This window comes from Chroicocephalus ridibundus, chromosome 17 (genome assembly GCF_963924245.1).
Source record: "Chroicocephalus ridibundus chromosome 17, bChrRid1.1, whole genome shotgun sequence".
Classification (NCBI taxonomy): domain Eukaryota; kingdom Metazoa; phylum Chordata; class Aves; order Charadriiformes; family Laridae; genus Chroicocephalus; species Chroicocephalus ridibundus.
The window spans coordinates 4,810,941-4,830,255 of NC_086300.1; the positions used below are offsets into that span (position 1 = coordinate 4,810,941).

General features: G+C 58.3%; 1 protein-coding gene across 2 annotated transcripts; it reads left to right on the forward strand.

The window, feature by feature from the left end:
- Positions 1-2,250: 2,250 nt before the first annotated feature.
- Positions 2,251-16,050, forward strand: LIMD2 (LIM domain containing 2). Of its 2 annotated transcripts, none has more exons than XM_063354614.1 (5): positions 2,251-2,606; positions 11,646-11,782; positions 14,434-14,478; positions 14,714-14,853; positions 15,281-16,050. In XM_063354614.1, exons 2-5 carry the CDS (start codon positions 11,741-11,743, stop codon positions 15,438-15,440), a joined length of 387 nt encoding a protein of 128 aa, XP_063210684.1. In that variant the 5' UTR covers positions 2,251-2,606; positions 11,646-11,740; the 3' UTR covers positions 15,441-16,050. The 2 variants fall into 2 exon arrangements, with proteins under 2 accessions (XP_063210684.1, XP_063210683.1); XM_063354613.1 differs by having other exon boundaries at positions 2,253-2,566.
- Positions 16,051-19,315: the final 3,265 nt, after the last annotated feature.

Consider the following 19,315-nt stretch of genomic DNA (forward strand, 5'->3'; position numbering starts at 1 on the left):
GAGAGAGCATGAGCATGTTATGTGCACGTGTGTGTGCACACGTATATGCTTCTGTGTGTGCACATGTGTGCATGTGTGCGTGTACATGCATGGGTGTGCGCATCCATAGGTATGTATGCGTGCATGTGGCAGTGCATGCATGTATGCACGTGTGCATGTGAGCGTGCACGTGTGTGTGCATGTGTGCGTGTGCGTGTACGTGCATGGGCGTGCGCATCCATGGGTATGTACGCGTGCATGTGGCAGGGCATGCATGTGTGTATGCGCGTGTGCATGTGAGCGTGCACGTGTGTGTGCATGCGCATGTATTTCCAGGTAGGTGTGTGCCTGCGTGCGTGTGCCCACACACATACACCTGTGTGCATGTGCGTGCACTCGTGTGAGAGCGCAGGAGTGTGCTGGTGTGCACGTGCTTGTGTGTGTGCCTGCGTGGGTATGTATGCATGCGTCTGTGTGTGCGTCTGCATGTATCTGCATGTGTGTGCGTGCATGTGGGTGTGCATGTGTCTATGTGTGTGCATGCGTGTGTGTGTGTGTATGTGTGTGCGCACGCCTGGGTATGTATGCATGCATGTGGGTGTGCATGCATGTGTGCATATATGTGCATGCCCGTGTGCGTGTGCTCACACACACACGTGTGTGCATGCGTGTGCCGGTGCCGTGCAGGCAGGGACGTGGCGTTTCTGGCGGGGGACTGCAGCTGCAGGGAGGACGCTGCTGCCAGGGGTCTCCCCTGGCGGGGGGCGCAGGACCAGCGCTGCACCCACCCTGTGTGTCCCGGCGGGCGCCAGGCTGGGCTGCGGGCCCTCTCCCCCTCCGCACTGCGTCCCCGCTGGTGATACCGGGGCAGCGGGGGGCAGACGGGACCCCTTTCCCTGCACATCCATGCCCAGAGCCCAGGGCAGCCGGTGGGTGCCGTGCTCTGAGCGAGGCCGCTGCCCCGCAGGCCTCCCGCCCGCTCGCCCTCGTCGCGGGGCAGCGCGGCAGTGCCTCGGGTGCTGCCCCGCTCGTCCCCGTGCCCAGATGGACACTGGCTTCTGCAGCCCTGCCAATCTCCCGCTGCCTGACACGTGTGACCGTCCTCGGCGCTGGCTCTGGATCCGCTCGGCAACAGCTAATTTTACTATCGAGTCAAAGTCCTCTTTTATTTGCTCTGGGTGGCAGCAAGGCTTTCCATCACAGATGCTATTTGGGCGATGCAGAGTGGCAGAAGTGATAAATCACATCACTGCCGTCCCCTTGCCCAGTAAACACCGCCATAAATTCCTTAATCGTATTTTTTTGTACGGGGAATTACAGACAAACCCTGCACACCAAGATCACCTGCCCCTGCTGCTGGGCTCAGTCTTGGGGCCGTCTCCAGCCGGCGTTTGGCTCTTTCCAGCGGCACCACGCTGTGTTGAGGAGCTCAAACAAGAATATTTGTTCCCGCATCAGCGTTACCAAAGCTCTTCCCACCACCCCATCGCGTGTTTTGCCTCCGTTTATCCCCCACGGAGGGGTTTGGGAGGTTAAAGCAAAGTAGGAGCCACAGGGTCCCTCTGCCTTTCAGGCTTGCGGCCACCCCGGCTCCCTTGGCTGGTCTCAAACCACCTCCGAGTTCCCGTCAGGTTTTAACTATTAATATTTAACCTATTTATTCCTAACATTTTGCCTTGTTCCTGGGGAAATCCCAGCCCTCCAACCTTCAGCCCAAACCCCAGGGGCGGCGCGGGGGAAGCTGCCTTTATCCTCCGGGCAGGGATTTGGAGAACCTGCCCCGGCCGAGCTACCAACCGCCTTCCAGGGCACGGCTCCCACGCACGGCTCATCACCCCTCCGCGGAGCAAACCCGGGATTTCCAAAACCATCCTGGCTCAGTTTTGCCCCGCTGGGGGGTGAGCAGCATTGGGATCCCCCTTTCCTGCCGCTGCCTGATAAGATCCTTCCTCTGCAGTTTGCTGATGTTGGGGGGGGGTGGGGTGAGTTTGGCTTTTGCAGACCCTGGAGGGACGGATCCTGCGGGATGCTCGCAGGAAACCTGACACAAGTGGGTTGGTGCCACGCGGAGAAACCCCAAGGCCACATCCAAAGGCTCGAGCGAAGCCCATCTGCACACGCAGAACACGGCAAGGGGTGGGGGGAGAGGCTGGGCACAAGCTAATTACGCCGGGGGGGTAAATTACGCTGCCGGCGGGGAGGAAAACGGAGGCAAAGCTCTCGGGGTCGGGGAGGCTGCGGGGGTTCGGGGGCGGCTGGGGAGAGGGAGGCCGGGAAGAGAGGGGCTGGGGAAGGTTTGGGGTTAGAGGTTGGCTTCACACAAAGGAGCGAGCGGCTGGAAGACGGTACGACGCCAGAGCCAATCATCGCGGCGGCCCGGCGATAAAAGGGCTCGCGAAGGCGGCCGTGGGAGCTCGCAGGAAACGGCTCTCGCTCCCACAGCCCCGGCCTCCGCGGCGGGGAGAAGGGGAGCGAGAAGACCCCGCCATCGGGGCCGTCTGGAAGCACCCACCGCCCGCCAGAGCCACCCACCCTCCCGGGGTGAAACCCTCCGGTTCGGCATCGCCGTGAGGAGCCCAGGCATATGGTGAGCCATCGCTGGTGGAGAACAACGGGGCTGAGAGGCGGCGAGCGGCTGGGCGGGAGACAATGATGGTCCCCGAGATGTGGGGAGCGAGGGGGTCCATCCACCCCGGGGACGGCCGCCCACTGCGGCTGGGCGGTGGGAAGAGGGGGGAGACGCTGGGGGAGAAAAGCCAAGACGGAGCGGTGGGGAGGGAGAGAGAGGCAAGCGGCCGGGGAGAAAGGGATGGAGAGGAGGGAGGAATGCGAAGGTACAGAGAGCCCCGGGGAGCAGCACCACTGGCCGGGAGCCACCCGGCAGCTGGGGGGGTCCGTGCCCCCCTGCACAGCGCCCCGGGAGGACGTCCCACCCGGACGCCCTGGGAACTTTTCGGTTTTGGGAGGTGGCTTGGCCGAGGTGGTCGCGGGAAGCAGATTCAGGGTGGGTGGGGGGAACACAAGGGGGTCCGTCCTCGGCCCTGGGTGGCCCGGCCGGGGTCAGGCGGGGGCAAGGGGACGCTGTCTGAGCTGCGGGAGGCTGTGGGGAGCGATGCTGAGGAAGGGGGGGGGGGATGGGGGGCAGCACCCCCTGCCCTGCGGGAGCTGGGGGAGGCAAGGGGCTCGCACCCAGCGTATGGTGGGGACGAGAGCGAGCGGAGGCCTGCGCTCGCTGGATCCGTCGCAGCGGGCATCTTGGGGTGCAGTGTTTCGGGGCTCGCGCTCCCCGTTTTAGGGCTGTAATTCCCTCTTTGTTGTGTGCTGCAGTACGTGCCGGAGGGGGGCTGGACAGATCCATTTTATTAAGCTGATCAGAAAGAGCGGAGATGGAAGAAAACCTGTTAGATCCCGACTGCCTTATCCCCCTTCGTTAATGCCTGCTAATTCTCAATGGTGTGTCTCCTACCGCCTCATCCAGCCTGGCTCTAAACCTTTCCAGCGACGGGTCTTTCATCACTTCCCTGGGGAGGCCGTTGTACGACTGTGAGATTTAATAACAACACAAATACCCCGAGCTCTGACATAACCCTTAACAGCCAGGGATCTCCCAGGGCTTCACAAAGGAGAGCCGCTCTCTTTTCCTTGGGCGCAGGGTGGGGGGAAGGGAACAGGGGAAAAAATGAAATTATTTCTCCACTGGCACCCCAAAATTAGCAGCAGAGCTGGGAATTAAGCCCAGGTCTCCCAAGTCCCAGTGTGGGGCTCTACCTACCATGTTTTGAGCCAGTCTGATCTGTCTAATCCCCTTGGATCACTTGAGACCAGCTAAACTACCTTGTTAGGTCGTATTTTTGATCAATTTTCTGCTGCTTTTTGTTCACGGGGTGGGCATCGGTTTTGAAAGAACCTGAGAATTCAGCAGCCCCGATCATGGCTTGGAAACCGGGCTTTGTCCACCAAAGACATCGTGTGAGGGCTCTCGCCGGCAAGACATCTGGTGCCCCAGCTGAGCTGTTGTGTATTTAAGGCCAGGAGTAGCACATCTGCAGCATTATTAACGTAGATTACAGAATAATTGCAGGGCAACCGACCAAGCCTAGTCCGAAACGGCCCCACCGTTAACGTCTTTTTTAAATGGGAGCCCCGCGAGAAGCAAATCCCCAGTGAAGAAATGAGGGTCCGTCAGAACCAGCCTCTTGGGCTTTGCGAAGTGACTGGATGCATCTTTTTCACACAGCTCAAAACTAGGTTCCTGACCTTTTTTGGTCAACAAAAATCCCACGAGACTTCTCATTAAGGAAGGGAGTTCCTCTTCTGCTTTCCTTCAGCCAGTCAGTCCCGTGAGCCCACAACCACCCCCGCCGGTCCTTCGTGGCCGTGGAGCTTTTCTTTTCCTTTTTGCCCATCCTCAGCTTCCGCAGGGTTGTTGTCCGTTGGCAGGCAGCTGCCACCTTCCCCCAGAGGTGTCTGCCTTTCGCTTGCCAGTCAACTCATCTTTACCTGCCATCCGGGGGTGTCGCAGAGCTTACCTAGCCGTTGGCAAAATCTCTGGGATGGAAAACATTAAATCTGGGTGAAGGGATTATTGCCATCAATATTAAGCACACTTTAGACGTATTTCTCATTCATCTGGTGTGCCCGTAACCCTCTCCCATATGGCCGCTCGAGGGTTTTCAGACACAAGGAGCCCCAGCATCCCCTGATGTGCGTCTCCAGGGCTCGCTTTTCCCAGCACACTCATTGCTCCACTGAAATCCCGCGGCCTTGCAGAGCTCCCAGTCCTATACTGGGCCGTACGGCATCTTGGATCCTACGAGGGAAGATGGAGGCGAAGGCAGCTCAAAAAGAATGATCTTTCGAGAGATTTAATCTATGAATATGATCTTGGTGGCTTTTTTTTTTTGGTTTTGGTTTGGACACAATCCGCATTTGGACAGCAAACGCAGGAGGAGGCAGCAGCACTCGCAGGGGTCAGGGACCACAGCAAGTGTTTGTGCCGTGGTTCGGGTGCCTGGAACGGGACTCGCTCCGGCTCGCGCTGCGTCTGCAGATGGCGAAACAGCAGAAGCTCTCAGGAGGGGCCATCTCAGAGCTCAAGAGATGGACTAACCCGCATAGGAAATGCCAGTCCAAAGTCTGGTGTTTTACAGCTGATATTCCACCAGAGGAGATTAGCTGGCATAACATTTACAGGTTATGTTCGGGGAAAGAGGAAATTACAGGCAATTACAGGTCCATTAATTGGAGTAAGACAAAAGGTGAGTTTCTAGAGTAGGTTTTGGAAGAGTCATCGAAGACATTGGGAAGCAGAGTGAAATGCAGCCTGGTTTTAACACAGATCATGTCAAGTTGGCTCAGTATCTTCCTTGGATACGATACCTGACTTCTGAAACAACAGGGCCTCATGAATCTGGATTTAAGGAAAGCACTTGATACAGTGCTCCAGGGAAATGATTATTTTAGGTGGAGACAGGAAAGAGGATAGGGAAGGGACAGCAAAATGGAAGGAGGACACTTGGATCCTTCCTCAAGGAGAAATCCAGAGACTGAACTTGTAAACAGTCCTTTTAGAAGCCAGGAGATCTACCCACGGTGAGGAAACACTGGCAGCAGGAGGGCGAGACCGGAGTCCTAGAAATGGCTAAAGCAGAGTTGTGCCAGAGCAGGCACCTGGGGAGCTGCAACACGAAGCTGCTGTAGCCTGGAGGGACCTCAGCAAGTGGAGGGCACTGAGGAAGACAGAGCATCCAGGATTTCTGGCAGAGGCGATAGAGGAAAAGCACCTGATGCTGCATGTTTTCAGGGGTGCCAGAGAAGTATTCGTACCAGAATCCAAAGGTCTGAGATCTCCTTCAGCGTGGGGCATCCAGGCCAGCTCACCTACTTGCAGCGGGCCACCAAAGTGGCTGTAGGAACAGAGAAAACCCACCTTATGAGAACAGATGAAAAGGAGTTGGCTTCTCCTGCTACAAAAAAGACCGATAAAGAGTGCAATTACTCTTTATGAATCCCTCTGAGAGGCAAATATTATGGTTGGAGAACTAGGAACGTAATGCCAGTATAACGGTGAAAGGATATACGCTTATGAAGGAAACCAGAAGGTGAGGTTTCCAGGTGGAGCACGGTTTATGGAACAGACTATGGAAAAACTGAAAAGGAAGGGAAGGAGCATGAACTGCTATTTGCCTATTGTGCTTGTTTGCACCAGGTTTATATTGCACTTAATTAGTACCGTGCTGCAGAGCTTCCATGTCCTTCTCCCAGCGAAACAGTTTTCCCTAATGTCCGACCTGAACCGCCCAACCTGCGATTCTTGGCCATTGCCGCTTGCTCTGTCACCAGGCACTGCTGGGGAGGATTTGTCTCTGCCTGGAAAGAAGCTCTTCTCGTCCTCCCAGCGGGCGTTCTGCTGTATCTGCTGTACCTGAGCTCCCGGCAAGGCCGGAGATCCCAGGGAGCAGAGACTCCCTTCAGACCATGATTTTTAATGGATGCCGTTAAACATGGCCACGGTCCCAGGAATGGGCCGCTCCGTCCTTCAGTTTCCACTTCTGGAAAACGGGTGGATCCCAGCAGCATCCTCCCGCCCCACCTGTCCCCTCGCCGAGAGGCAGGGGCTGGGGACCAGCCGGGTCTCCCTTGGCCCTGCTCCTTCCAGGGCCGTGCACCTCCTCCTGACGGGAGGCAAGCCGGAGCAGGGACGAAGATGAGAGAGCAGAGCGGGTGGGCAGGGGCTTCCCTCGGGCTCCCTCCTCGCTTGTGCGGGTCCTCCATTGTTGCCCTGACAAAGGCAGCCCTGTTCCTCCCCACAACTATTCCTTGTCAGCAACCCTCAGCATTTCGGCTGCAGATTTCCTGCCCACTGGCAGCCTTTCAAGAGGCAGCCCGGGCGCAGAACGTGGATGGAAAGCGGATTAGTGGGGCAGGCTGGTGGAAGGTAGCTCCGTGCTGCGGGGTGCAGGCAAGGACGGGTCCCTGTGGTGGGGCTGCTCTCCAGAAACCTGATGAACAGGGTAGTGGTGTCCGCAGAAGTGGCCCAGCTGCTCCTCCCTGGAGTCCTCCATCAGCAGGGACCTGCCCGGGGTCCCAAATACTGGCAAGGTCAAGCGGTTGGCTCGAAGCCACACAAGATCTGAAGCTGAATTAGGGTCTCCCATGGCTGAAGCTGGAGCCACGACCACCAGGCTTGCTCCATCACCCCCCTCAAACTGCATCTTGCTGTCTCTTTCCGCTCTCGAGAAGCTGAAGCAGCGCTGGCGACGCTGTGCCCCCTTCCCTGGCGGTGCCGTGCCCGGTTCTGGCGCTGGCCCGTTTGACGCCAACTCCGCACGCTTTCTTTCATGGGGGGGATTAGCCGTGAGGCCCCAAGGCCGCAGAAAGCAGGGCCAGCTGGACACTGAGCCGGGTGATTCCCAGGCTCAGGAGACGCGTTCTTCCAGCCCCTCTCCACCTCCTCCCACGCAGTCCTGCTGAGAGACACCATGGGCCTGGCTGGCCATGGAGCTGGAGGCTCAGCGGCTGCCCCGTCTGCGTAGGCCGCGCTAATCCTCCACACGATCCTGGGGACGTCAGTCCCCACGGCGACCGGCTTAGCCCACCATGTCCCGGGGGAGAGGTTTGACAGCCTCTCCGAGGCGTTGAGCCCCTGCCCGCGCCTCGCCGTGCCGCCAGCGATGCTCCGCGTCCTCCCAGGATGGAGGAGGAAGGGGCCCGGATCCCCCACGCCGCGCGTTGCCTTTGGGAAAGCCTCTCGCAATGGTGCAGTGATCCCAGCAGTAAACATAGACTTCACAGGGCTGCTAATGGGAACCATATGGTGGAGAGGGGCCTCTCGCCCTCCGCAGTCACGCTGCTTTCCTGTGCCGGAAACCCATCGGCTTTGGGAGAGGCCATTAGCTAGCGCTGGGCTGGGGCCCGCTGGGAGCAGGGCCGGCTCGGCAGCCCGGGCGGCCACGCTGGTGAGGGGAAGGGGGGAAAAGCCCCCAGCACCCATCTTGGCTGTGGGAAATATGACGCTTCGGAGGCAGGTCACCATCTGGGGGACTGGGGAATTTCCTTGAGGGGCCGCCCCAGGTGCTTCCCTCTCCCTACGTCTGCCCCAGGGTCAGGCGGGAAGGTGAGAGGGGACGGGAGAGGCTGCTATAGGCAAAACCTCTGCAAGTGAGCAGCTCCTGGGACGGACACTGCCCTCCTCACCCCAACCTGCTCCCCATTTGGTGCTCGAAGGCAGAGCGGGAGCCCCTCTCCAGCTGCTCTCGCAAGGCAGCAGACACACGTCCCCTGCGGGTGCCAGACCAGCTCCAGCCCCAAGGTCCTGGGTCGATCACCAGCTTGCTGAGATCACCAAAAAAGCCCCCAGTGCAGGACTGGCAGCTGCCTGCGGTGACCCGTGGACAGGCAGAGCTGGCAGCTCGGGCACCAAGTGCCTCCCCCTGGCTCTGGTGCCACGTCTTTGGAGAACACTGAGATCCACCTCCCTCTGTGGCCACCAGAAGCTGCTCCATCTCCCTGTGTAGATGACACAAGCCCAGATCCCTTGGAGAAAGGTTTTTTTTCTGTCTGCACCAGCCATCAGATGCTCGCAGGAGGGGCAGGAAGATGGAGGCTGTAAGGTAAAGGTGTTCTCACCTTTGCCTGAGCCAAACACCTGAAATTGCTGGCTGCGTGACTAGGAGAGGACAATCCTCTCCCCATACTGCATAGATGGCTAAGAGCCTTAGGCAACGGAGGTTTGGAGAAGTCAGATCTAGCAGTTACGGTGCCAGCCTCCACCGTGGAGACTTGGATTTGGCGTTCTTGCTTTGTCACAGATGCCCTCCGCGCTCCTCCGAAAACCAGCGAGCGCTCCCCCCGCCCCCGCGCGCTGGAGGGCTGCCCTAGCAATTGTGAAGGCTTCATAACATCGATGTGGCAGCGTGTCCTTAAGCAATGCCTGTGCCGCTGGGGTTCCTCTGCTCACGGAGGCCTGCGTGGACTGCCTTGGGCTCAAATCCCACCCTGTGCAGACTAACGCCTCCTTGGAAGAGCAATGACAGCAGCTGAGGGCCTCCTAGACACCCTCCCGCAGTTTCTAACTTGCTCTGTTTCCCTTATCGCTTCAGCACACCCTTCCCCTTTGAGATTTCTGTTCTTGCCTCCTGCCCTTCGGCAGGAAGGACGTTTAGCAACTTCTACTCGCACGCCCGTAGGGCAGCTCCACCGAGGGGACCTCTCGTTTGGGACGAAGGTTGGGAGAGCCTGGGCGCAGGGCTGCGAGCAGGGGAAGTGCACGGTGGGGCAGGGGGATGTTAAGAGGAAGGAGACCTGGAGGATGGGCCTGGGTGGAGAACATCAAGCCATGGGGTGGGATACGTGGGATGGCACTGAAGGGAACAGGGTTTGGGGACAAGAGAAGCAAAGGAACAAAGAGTAGGTGGAAGGAGCCAGGGAACGTGCGCTTATGGGGAAGGGCAAGAGGGGGATGATGGAGAGACTGAAGAAACCGAGGGAAAGAAGGTGTCTGGGGCAGGGGAGGAAGATGAGCTGTGAGGGAAGAGGAAGGGAACCTGGGGGTGGAGAAATGTTTGCGGCAAAGGCAGGGGAGAAGGTGAAAGGCAGGTGAAAAGGGGGAGGGTTGTGCATCTGCATTAGAGGCTTGCATGGGGTAGGGACCGGAGGGGTCTGCGCTGGGCTGTAGGCACCGTGCAGACCCCAGAGGTGTGAGAGGGAAGGTCCTGTCCCGGGGAACAGGGGGGCAGAGGGGGGCTGTGGGCCTGGGCCATGAGCCCCTGCCAGCGGGGTGGCTCCTCGGCTGTCCCTGCCCCGGCCCCCAGCAGCCGTGGGGTACGGCAGCAGCCGCCTGCGTGCTGCCATCCGCCCCGCTCGGCGAGCAGGAAATAACAAGCAAACCGCAGAGGAGACGGGAAATGATTTCGGTAAAAGAGGAGCCGTATTCTCAGAGGAGGCTGTGAAATGTTTGTGACGAGGGCCATCCAGCCCCCCCAGGGCTGCGAGGGGGAGCCCAGCTCCCGCTGCCCGCCCCCCCCGCTCACAACCTGGAGCAAAGGTCTCTCAACTCTGAACCCAACCAGTAATTTTGGGTGCTTTGCTGGGCACAACGCGAGCCTGGTGTCAGCTGCTGGGACATTTTAGGCAGCCAAAGAACCCCCCAAGCCCCATGACGTGTTTGCAAATGTCACCGTGAGACCAGCATTGCGGAGACGTCCCCTGCCCCAAGCCCTCCACCCCGGCACGTCTCCTGCCCTGGGGCTTTCTCCTCGGGGTCTACCTTGGGCAGCAGGAGTGGTTTTGGGGTGACAACATGAGGCCGAGAGGTTTCAGTAGGAGATGAAAGCAGCCCCAGACAGGAGGGGTGGGGGTGCTGGTTTGCCATCCCCCAGCGCATCCCCGTCACTGCAGGACTGTACAGCCACCCCTTCGCTGCCCTGTTCCCAGCCCCCCCTTCGCCCCCCTGTTCCCTGCTCTGCTCCTCCCTCGGCACCCTTTGCTCAACCCCACATCTCCATCTTGCTTATGCAAAACAGGGCTCATCAAGCCTGACCTTTTATGGGTGTTTTGAAGGTAAGGCGCAATGGGGAAAACCCCCCGAGGATCTGTCAGTGCCTTTTCAGCTGATTTTTACCAAAAGGGGTGATTTGCAGTGCTGGTGTTTTGTTTCTACGCTGCATTAAAACTGGTCCGAGACCTGTCAAACTCATCCTCCTGGGCCCTCAGCGCATCCCTCAGAGGCCACAGCTTACGGGTCACAGCCCAAAGGCAACGTGGGCTCCCCAGAGAAGACAAAAATCCCCGTCACTCGCTCTGCTGCGCTGTGATCCGCTCTGTTCAACAAGCCTTTTCTGGGCTAAAATTAGACTGAAATCACGGTCCTTGCTCCAGCAGCACCAGTTCTCTAGTGGCTTTAGCAACACTGGGTGCTGGTTTCGCTGCCTCGGCAGGACGGCGGCTCTGGCTGGGAGTCGTAGTGTTGCTGCTAACGGCTTGGCCTTTGCGTTCCACGAGTGGGTTTGGAGCAGAAGCCGTCACATCACCTTCTGCTCAAGTTTCCAGCAGCCCTCTCCCATCCCATCCCATCCCATCCCATCCCATCCCATCCCATCCCATCCCATCCCATCCCATCCCATCCCATCCCATCCCATCCCACTAGATCGGGGCTTTGAGCAACCTGGTCTAGTGGGAGGTTTCCCTGCCCATGGCAGGGGATTGGAATGAGATGATCTTTAAGGTCCAACCTAAACCATTCTGTGATTCTATGAATATCTTTGTATGGCACTAGAGGACTGAGCTGCTGAGCTCAGTGCCCCAGATCACCTGCCAGCTTCCTAAAATCCAGTTGAGTCTGGTGTGCCTAAAACCCTGCCCTGGATGTGTTCAGGGCCAGGCTGGACGGGGCTTGGAGCAACCTGGGCTGGTGGGAGGTGTCCCTGCCCAGGGCAGGGCGTTGGAACGAGATGATCTTTAAGGTTCCTTCCAACCCGAACCATTCTGTGATTCTATGATAAATCTCTTGGATCCCTCAAGAAACCCCTAGCCCAAAGGGGCTGCGCTGACCCCGCAGAGGAAGCTTTGCAGATGCCGCTGCCACGCACCAGCTCCTGCAGAGCTGCGCAGCTGCCGGGCTGGGGGTGACGAAACCAGCCACGCTCCTGTTGACATTTCCTTTCCAGGTGTTGCAAGAGGTCTGTCTTAGACACCTCCCCAGGGAACATCAGCCCACAAACTTCAAGCTCAGGATTAAATAGACGGAGGAGGGGAAGGAACCATGTTCCAGGCCACGGGACCCGCCAGCCCACCCCCAGCTCACGTACGTAGCATCCCCTGCGGTTGGCATGGGAATTTCAACCCGGGTTTTGGTTCTCAGGGATGGGGGGTTGTGTACAGAAGCTGTATTCCGGACCTGACATTTTAGGGTGATCAAAGGCACAGTCACTGCTCCTCAAACAACAAGACCGGGGACAGGAATGTTCCAGCAGAAGGTGCTGTTTGCTGAGCACATCGCAACGCCTGCGTCCAGGCGCTGGTCCGTGCAGAGCTGCTCACCCCGCTCTCCTCTCCCGTTGCCGTCTGTTTGTTTGTGTTTCCATGGCTTTCTGTGATCACAATTGGGAGCATGCGAGCTGCTTAGGATTGGAGTGATTAGAGATGGAAAAACATAAAGGCTCAAGAACATCTCCTGCTGGGACAGGATATGGCCCTTCCCTGAGGGAGGATATATCAGATATGAAATAGATAGTGTGCCTGATCGGAGCCAGAAGGCTGCCGAGAAGTGACGAGCACCGGTGGATTCCCTGTAGCCTTGGGAACGGATGTCTTCCAGCTCCAACGAGGCAGCGTTTTCCTTAGCTCTGGTCAGCTGAGCCTGGAAACAATATATTAAATGCTAACCCCAGGAGAGCACCTGCGGTTGTTTTACCAGCGCCGAGGGACGCAACTGGTTTTACACGGCCTGAGTCTCCTCACTGCCCATGTCCCTCTGTTGACTTTGGCTCACTCTTCCAGCCTTGTGGGAGTGAGAGGAAAATCACGGCCCTGACCTCAGTCAACGAGAGCAGCTGGGAAACGTCTGAAGAGGCGGCTCAGCGAAGTGAGAGTTTCCTGTGCCTCTCTTAGACAAACCGTTTCCAAAAATACAGAGGAGAAACGATGGGGAAGGACAAAGCGGGAGGAACGGGGACGGAAGATCAGCCTGGGGGCAGCGAGAAGGGGCAGAGCTGGCCAAGCAGAGCCGGACCGGCAGCAAGAGGAAGGGCAAGGAGGCAGCGGGGTGATGGGGGCAGCGGGGTGATGTTCTGGGGTCCCACAGCCCCGACCTTGGGAACAAACAGTGCAGAGGGTGAGAGGTCTGTTGTAAAGCGTCCCTGGCTCGTCCACCCTGCTAAAAGCGCGTTTATCCCTTTGGTCCTGGCTGTGTGAAAGGAGGGCGGCAGCATTTTCATCAGTGCAAAGGCAGGCTGAAATACTTGCAGGTGGACCCAGTGAGAGCCTGCGCTAACGGGGAGGGCGCGGGACTGTGGGGCTGCACAGTGGGGCAGCGAGGGGAGGAGCGGGAGGTGGTTTCGGAGGAGACGAGCTGTTGCAGCTGCAGACGGGAGAGCGAGGAGAGACCCTGCTCCAAGATCCCGGGGGCAGAGGTCCTGGGACCTCAGTCCTTGGATCTCTCTGCCCAATCGCTCCTCTCCCATCCGCCCCCGCCATGCGGCGGAACGCCACGGAGCGGGTCTTCAGCTCCGAGCGTGCCCCACTGCCCCTCCTGCCCTCCCCGTGCACCCTCACGGCCCGCGGGGACTCGAGAAGGCTTTTCGACCTCCCCTACGGCACAGGCGTTTCCTGCGCGGCGCGACCGGCCGATAGCGGGGCGAGCGGAGGAACTTGGAAACAAAACATCCGCTGAGGGGGAACCAGCGCCACGTGCTTGCTCCACGAGAGCGAGGGGCACCCCGGTTATACATGGGGGGAACTGGCAGGCTACCACCCTCCGGCTGCAGGGAAAGACACCCCCCCCACAGCGCCGCCAGAGCCCTGTGCGCCTCCGGCAAGAGAAGGGTTAATTACCACTCTCCAGCCGTGTGGGGTACACGTTGGCTAGAAGGAGCAAGAGCAGCATCTTGCACCAAAGCAGAGCTGCTGTCAGTAGACGCTGTCAGTGACCTGCGCTGTGACGATGTGCCAGCGCCGGTCACAGCGGGAGTTTTGCCAGGGGCTGCAGCAGCTTTCCAAGCCCTTTCCCCCTCTCTGCCCACCCCAGGGCAAACTGCCCCCCAGGGATGTGGAAGCGGGGTCTCCTCTGCTTTGCTGCTGTTATTCCCAGAGGCTGGTGCCAGCCCTCCGTGCCCTGAGACACCCAGGGCGGTTGCACCGGGTCGCCAAGGACAGTAAAGGATGGCTGCGGAGGGCGAGAGCTGCTCATCAGTGGCGGCTGGGAGCAAGGGAGGGCTGTCACCCTGGGGTCGTGCTCTGCAATGCTTATGCTGTGCCATCGCCTGGATCTCCCCTTGGGTGCTACCACCATAAAAGAGCTCAGCTATGCCTTGGGCCATGGAGAAAACAAAGCCATGACCCGCTCCTGGCCTGTCCTGTCCTGTCCTCCTGCCAGCTGAGAGCTGGCTGCTCTGCCCCCACAGCCCCCTGCTGCCTAGTTCCCTCACTGCCACATATAAATGGTTTTTCCTCTTTTTCTATTTTCCTCTCTTCCTTCTCCTCTCTTTGGGAAAAGCGCCACAGCGCAGGTAGTAACTCGCACACGAGGGCCTGATGGAGGTCGTGGCCTCCGGGCAAGTGAGTTCAGAGACGGCCACCGCGTGCCCGTGACAGCCAGGCAGTGGCCGCTGGCGTGGCCCAAGTCCCTGCAGCTCAGCTGCTGTACTGACCCTCTGCTGCTCCTCCTTAAACACAACTCGGCCTCAGGCTCGTCAGTCCAGACTCTCATTTTCATTTCTCTTCTCCTTCTCTCCTTAGGAGGCAACGAACAACTCAGGAGGCAGCACGGTGCAGCGCTCCAAGGTACCTGCGGCTTTACACATCCTACCGATGCCTGGTGAGGGGGGGAGGACCGAGAGCCCGCGGGCCAGCATCAGCGGAGCAGCACAGGGAGGGCGAGGGGAGACGGGGCAGCTTCACACCCACCGATGCTCCAGCAAACGGCAGCATGGCTGTTAGGGAAGAGGGCTGGGGTGGGCGCACAGGATCCCCCAAACCCCTTCCTCACCCTCTCTCCCTTTGCTCTCCCCTTGCCCAGTCCTTCAGCCTGAAGGCGCAAGTGAAGGAGATGTGCACTGCCTGCCAGAAAACCGTCTATCCCATGGAGCGGCTGGTGGCGGATAAATTTGTCTTCCACAACGCCTGCTTCTGCTGCAAGCACTGCCACACCAAGCTCAGGTGAGATGGGCCGGGTGGCCACGGACAGCGAGGACACGCACCACAGCCTCGCCTCTTATCGGGTAGCTAAAGACCCCCAGCCCACTCATCGCAGCAAAAAAAAAAAAAAAAAGGGCTTATCTGCCCACCTGGTCCCAAGTCTCAGCTAAATCCCACCTGGTTTGGAAGGAGTTTTTTTCCCCTCAAGTTCAGCCCCGAGGTAACATGGAGCTGAGCCGGAGCATCCCTTCTAGGTGACACTGAGCCAAGGCTGAGCTGCCTTGTGGGACCCCCCTCGCTCTTCACAGACCTTTAAGGCAGCCCCTCACACCCTGAGCTGGCTGGAGGGAGCTGCTGTCCCTTTCCAAGGGTCCCCTCCTGCATGTTGTCTCCTCCCCTGTCCCGGTGCCCCCCACCCACAGCTAACCCTGCCCTCCTCCTTCCCCAGCCTGGGCAGCTACGCGGCGCTCCATGGGGAATTCTACTGCAAGCCCCACTTCCAGCAGCTCTTCAAGAGTAAAGGCAACTACGACGAGGGCTTTGGGCGCAAGCAGCACAAGGAGCTGTGGGTGCACAAGGAGGTGGAGAGCGGGACCAAGTCGGCGTGAGCGGGGCCAGCCCCCCTCTTCCCTGGAGCCCAGCAGAGACGGCACAGAGCAGCGCTGAGCCGGGGGCTAACTGAGCTGATGTAAAGCAAAGGGGACCCAAGGGGCTGTGGGTAAGGGAAGGGAGGCAGCCCAGCCCTCTTTGGAGGATGCTTGGGGGGGCCCAGGGCGGGCAGAGGAGACCAGGGTAGACCCCCCAGACCTGGAGCTCTCTCCCCACAGGCCCCTCTCCCCCACGAGATCAGACCAGCAGCATTTGCCCCCACGTGAACCCCAGCCCTGTTCACCTGTTCCAGGCTTCCCACCATGGAAAAGGAGATGATCCGGGGGCTTTTCCTAGCCTGTAAGTCACAGCAGAGCTCCCAGCGCCTGCCACACCAATCCTGCCTTGCTGGGGCTCTGAGTAAGGAGGGTCCTTGGTTTACATCAGCTCAGTTCAGCTGGGATTGTTCAGCCTTAAGGATGCTGCCCTGCGACTGTTTAACAGTGTCTTGTCTTTTTTATATTTGCCTTCGATTGGTACGTTCTGCGCTGGAGCCCGGCACGGCAGCTTCACGCGTGACACTGCGCCATGCGCTCTTTTATTTTTGTAATACAAGGTTTCCCAGCCTTCCCTGTCTTGTCCTGTGTTCCCAGGGGTCAGGGAGCGGGGAGGAGGGGTCAGGTCTGCCTCGCACTGCCCAGTTACTGAGGAAAGAGCCTCGGCCCCTGCAGGATCAAGAAACTATTCTGGGATACCTGCCTGTAATGTTCCAACCAAGGCAGACAGGTCCTTTGGGGACCAAACCCGGGATTTCAGATAGCACGCCAGCAATGCTACCCTGTGAGCTCCACAGCCCAGCTGTAACCCCATGCCAGCTTCCACACAGAGCCCAGACCTCCCTTCCAGGGAATTCACCCTCCTGGGGGTTAGATCCGCCCCTTCGCCCCGCGTACATTTTGTGGTTTCCCCCTCCGTACCCACAAACACTGCGGATGCCCGGCCTCCGCAGGCAGCCGCCGGCTCGGTCCCCTCGGCAGCTGGCGGGATGGGTATGGGAGGGGGACTGACGGCTGCAACGCGAGATCTGGTTTGGATCGACCTCATCTGCTGAGCTGTGACCTTTGGATGGCAGCGTCCATACAAGTCCATGAGCCCAACAAGACCTGCCAGGCTGGAGAGCCTAACGCAGGGAAAACAGTGAAAGCAGGTGAGTCTGGTTTTAATTATTATTTACCTGCTTCCTCCACACACGATTTGCAAGACTGGCTTGAAAGAGTAAGCGTTCAGGAATCCCACATCTTTCAAATGCTACAGGAATTAGGCTTTGCAGAGCCCACAGAGCAGAGCAACAGCCTTTGATATCAACCGCAAGAGTCCCCATTCCACCCCTGACTGATAACATCAGCTCCCAGTGAGCACGTCCTGTCTGGGAGAATCCAGATGCAGCCATGAAAAGAAAAAAGGAGCTAAGGATTGAAGAAGACAGGTATGGGTACTCCATAGGAGTCCCAGGAGGAACAGACGGTACATATAGAGATGTGTTCTTAGCACTGGTCACTGCGGTGGCACTCCCCCAGTACAGGTCCTCTGGGGCTCTGGGTGTGCACCAACAGCCCGGCAGCATCATAGAACGGTTAGAGTTGGAAGGGACCTTAAAGCCCACCCAGTGCCACCCCCTGCCCTGGGCAGGGACACCTCCCACCAGCCCAGGTTGCTCCAAGCCCCGTCCAACCTGGCCTTGAACCCCTCCAGGGATGGGGCAGCCACAGCTTCTCTGGGCAACCTGGGCCAGGGGCTCACCACCCTCACAGCCAAGAATTTCTTCCTCAGATCTCATCCAAATCTCCCCTCTTCCAGCTTAAAACCCTTCCCCCTCATCCCATGGCTCCCCTCCCTGATCCGGAGTCCCTCCCCAGCTTTCCTGGAGCCCCTTTAGGGACTGGAAGGGGCTCCAAGGTCTCCCCGGAGCCTTCTCTTCCCCAGGCTGAACCCCCCCAGCTCTCTCAGCCTGTCCCCACAGCAGAGGGGCTCCAGCCCTCCCAGCATCTCCGGGGCCTCCTCTGGCCCCGCTCCAACAGCTCCGTGTCCTTCTGCTGTTGGTGCCCCAGAGCTGCAGGCAGCACTGCAGGGGGGTCTGCTGGATTTGCACATCACCCCAGCTCTCCTTCGCCAGTGAAGCTGGCCGCAGTCACACCTGATCTTGGGGAAGACGTGTTGGATGACCCCAGAAGCCTGATGTCCCTCCCGTTGGACAAGTTACTTCTCCTTTTCAGTTAAGGTCTTGTTAAAAGGCAGGTCTGTGAGCTCTTCAGGGTGGGGACTGCCTGGGGATTTACACTGCCAGCACAGCAGGGACGACAGACAGAGACCCTGTCACGGCTCCAGGTGAGTCTGAGCCTCACCGAATGCTTTAACTGTCCCCATCTCGCAGGTATGTCCCCATCCTCACACCGACACGTGGGCGATGCACTGACACCACGCCAAGAGCCACTTCCTGAGCAGCCCTGAGCATTCGCCGCCACCAAAGAGAAACCAAGCGGTGGCTGCTCTGCGGCGAGGGTCTTGTGATGCTGCGCAGGCTGAGGCCCCTTCCTTCCTAAGGCTGGCTGAGAAAATGAAAGCAGGCTCCTCGGTTTCGCTTCCTGTTTCTTGCCGGCCTAACTTCCCGATTCCCTCACCTCGGCAGAAAACATTTTTAACTATACCAGATGATTTTGGGGTAGGGTAGGGAGGAAAAAAAAACCAATCCAGCTTTTAAGTGTTGGGCTTTCAGTTAGAAAAGAGAACATCAAGCAAGAAGGACGATGATGTTCCATTTCTCTCCTTCCCTCCACAAAAACTGAAATTTGGGATTTTGTCTAAAGACAGTAGCACCCACCATCTCCTTGCATGTGCACAGAAAACTCTCGCAGATGGAGCAGAAATGGAGAGAGCACGTGCATGCACAAGAGGTGTGAGATCTCCAGCCTGCTGTATGATCGCTTTTCTGATTTTGAGAGCAGGAACCAACGACCAGGCTAGACATCACCGAAATAGGCTGCAGCAACCTGACCCAGGCACCACCGTTCCGGGGAGGGAAGGGAATCTGAGGAGGATCCGATTCACATTGGGGAGAGACGTTCAGCAGGGCTCTGCTTCCGCAAAGCAGCGAACGGCGACCTCCTGCTTCCCCCATTAACACGCCGGGCTCTGCACACAGGGAAACCCTAGTGGTAACACACGCATGGGGAGGTTTTTTCCCAACACTTTCAGCTTATTTTATCTGCCCGATACATTTCAAAGGCGGCTCACCGCACAAGTGACAGCACACGCTTTGCCGGGGTGTACCAGAAGCATCAGCATTGCAGAAAACCCAGCTTAAAGTGTCTCAGACCAAGAGGTTTCTGTAAAACAGATAAAAAAAAAAAAAGCCCAAAACATTAGCTCTTTGTCCCTAACGTTTAGCTAAAATCCAGCTGATTTTATGATGAGCACTAGTCTCACTCCACCGGGGCTGGAACCCTCCTTTCTGAACCACCCGTACCCTTAGCAGACCTTTTGGGCAACGCACACGCAAATCCTGTTTCTGGGGAGACACGATGCCTTCCTACTGCAACACCCTCCCTTCAAATCTCCACCTTTAAGCACAAGGGCCGTCTTTTCTCATTCCAGCTGCCAGCAGCCTCCCCTGCCCGGCAGCCCGAACCAGCAGTCGGTGTGCACGGCGCTAGCAGGATTCAGGATGTTCAGACCTCACAGCTGGGGTAAGATTTAACAATGTAAATAGCCATGAAGAGAAACAGGACCACAGGTTTGCGGCACATATAGCTGCCCATCATTATTACGGCTTTTTTTTTTTTTTTTATTCGAAATTTCTGAGCGGCCAGACGCCAGCCATCGACGTGGGAAGCATCCT